This window comes from Mandrillus leucophaeus, unplaced genomic scaffold, assembly GCF_000951045.1.
Source record: "Mandrillus leucophaeus isolate KB7577 unplaced genomic scaffold, Mleu.le_1.0 Scaffold8, whole genome shotgun sequence".
Taxonomy (NCBI): domain Eukaryota; kingdom Metazoa; phylum Chordata; class Mammalia; order Primates; family Cercopithecidae; genus Mandrillus; species Mandrillus leucophaeus.
The window spans coordinates 3629474-3631567 of record NW_012108696.1 but is presented as its reverse complement, the minus strand read 5'-3'; the positions used below and the strand labels follow the sequence as shown (position 1 = coordinate 3631567).

The following is a 2094-nucleotide window of genomic DNA, read 5'->3' as shown; positions in this document are numbered from 1 at the left end:
CTCCCAGGCTGGAGTGCAGTGGCGTGATCTCGGCTCACTGCAAGCTCCGCCTCCCGGGTTCACGCCATTCTCCCGCCTCAGCCTCCCAAGTAGCTGAGACTACAGGCGCCCGCCACCACGCCCGGCTAGTTTTTTGTATTTTTAGTAGAGACGGGGTTTCACCATGTTAGCCAGGATAGTGGTCTGGCTTTTTAAAAAATTTATTTTAAAAATTGTGTTAGGCCAGGCGCGGTGGCTCATGCCTGTAATCTCAGCACTTTGGGAGGCTGAGGCGGGCAAATCTCTTGAGGTCAGGACTTTGAGACCAGCCTGGCCAACATGGTGAAACCCCGTTTCTACTAAAAATACAAAAATTAGCCAGGTGTGATAACGGCTGCCTGTAATCCCAGCTACTAGGGAGGCTGAGCAGGAGAATAGCTTGAACCTGGGAGGCAGAGGTTGCAGTGAGCTGAGATCGTGCCACTGTACTCCAGCCTGGGCGACAGGGCGAGACTCGGTTTCAAAAAAAAAAAAAACAAAAAAAGTGGATATCACCAACAGGTGAAAGAGGGGAGTCCAATGTGCTGGAAACAAAGTTAACCTATTAGGGTGAATCATTTAACTTTTTATTATGGAAACAGTAAATACATACAAAACTAAACAGAATAATCGAAAGTCATCCACCTCAGCAATTGTTACCATGTGGCTAATGGTGCCCCAACAACTCCCCTCCTCCCCTCTCCCCACTCCACTCCAATAGCAACATACTTACTTCTTTTGTTTGTTTGTTTGTTTGTTTGTTTTTCGAGACAAGAGTCTTACTGTGTTGCCCAGGCTGGAGTGCAGAGGGCAGTGGCTCAATCTCAGCTCACTGCAGCCTCCACCTCCCAGGTTCAAGTGATCCTCCAGCCTCAGCCTCCCAAGTAGGTGAGATTGCAGGCCTGCCACCACGCATAATTTTTTTTTTTTTTTTCAGTAGAGACGGGGTTTCGCCATGTTGGCCAGGCTGGTCTTGAACTCCTGACCTCAAGTGATCTGCCCACCTTGGCCTCCCAAAGTGCTGGGATCACAGCCGTGAGACACGGCACCCGGCCTCAGCATACTTACTTCTGGATGACGATCTTTTTATCCAGATCACAGCCAACTGAAATCAGTGTCGACTGCAGAGGAGACAGAAATGTGGACCCAGGTCAGTGAGGGTCACCCAGACGCAGTGAATCCTATACAGGGACACACTCCCGTGGGAACGGTTTGGAAACCATGTGGCCTGGATTCCAATAGCGTGTCCTTGGATGCCTGGGATGCACTGTAACTGCAGCTGGCCCCGTGGAGCTTAAGCTCTGAGAGCCTGGGGCAGGGCTAACTAAACTCCCGGTGTCACCTGACGAGCTGTTAGTGGCTTCACAGAGAACAGAATTAACTTTTTCTTTTTCTTCTTTTATTTTTATTTTTTTTCAGACACAGTCTCACTCTGTCGCCCAGGCTGGAGTACAGTGGTGCGATCTCAGCTCACTGCAAGCTCCGCCTCCTGGGTTCGTGCCATTCTCTTGCCTCAGCCTCCCAAACATCTGGGACTACAGGTGCCCACCACCACACCCGGCTATTTTTTTAATTTTTTTTTAGTAGAGACAGGGTTTCACCATGTTAGCCAGAATGGTCTCGATCTCCTGACCTCGTGATCTCCCCGTCTCAGCCTCCCAATGTGCTGGTTTTACAGGTATGAGCCACTGAGCCTGGCCAACTTTTTCTTTTAATTAATTGTGTTTTTTTTGAGACGGAGTTTTTGCTCTGTCACCCAGGCTGGAGTGCAGTGGCCCAATCTCAGCTCACTGCAACATCCTCCCCCTGGGTTCAAGCCATTCTCCTGCCTCAGCTTCCCAAGTAGCTGGGATTACAGGTGCCTGCCACCATGCCCGGCTAATTGTAGTATTTTTAGTAGAGACGGAGTTTCATCATGTTGGCCAGGCTGGTCTCCAACTCTTGACCTCAGGTGATCCACCTGCCTGGGCCTCCCAGAGTGCTAGGAATACAGATGTGAGCCACTGTGCCAGGCCCAGAACTAATTTATGAGCCCAGCACAATCCTTGGTACACAGAGAGCATGGGGAAAAAAAAA

At 50.0% G+C, this 2094-nt stretch overlaps 1 protein-coding gene across 1 annotated transcript in view; it reads right to left on the bottom strand.

The window, feature by feature from the left end:
* Nucleotides 1-2094, bottom strand: part of CATSPERD (catsper channel auxiliary subunit delta) — a 59770-nt gene that overhangs the window by 20951 nt on the left and 36725 nt on the right. The window contains exon 7 of the mRNA XM_011967477.1: nucleotides 1087-1139. Coding sequence (XP_011822867.1) covers nucleotides 1087-1139 — 53 coding nt within the window. The remainder of the gene's footprint in view (nucleotides 1-1086; nucleotides 1140-2094) is intronic.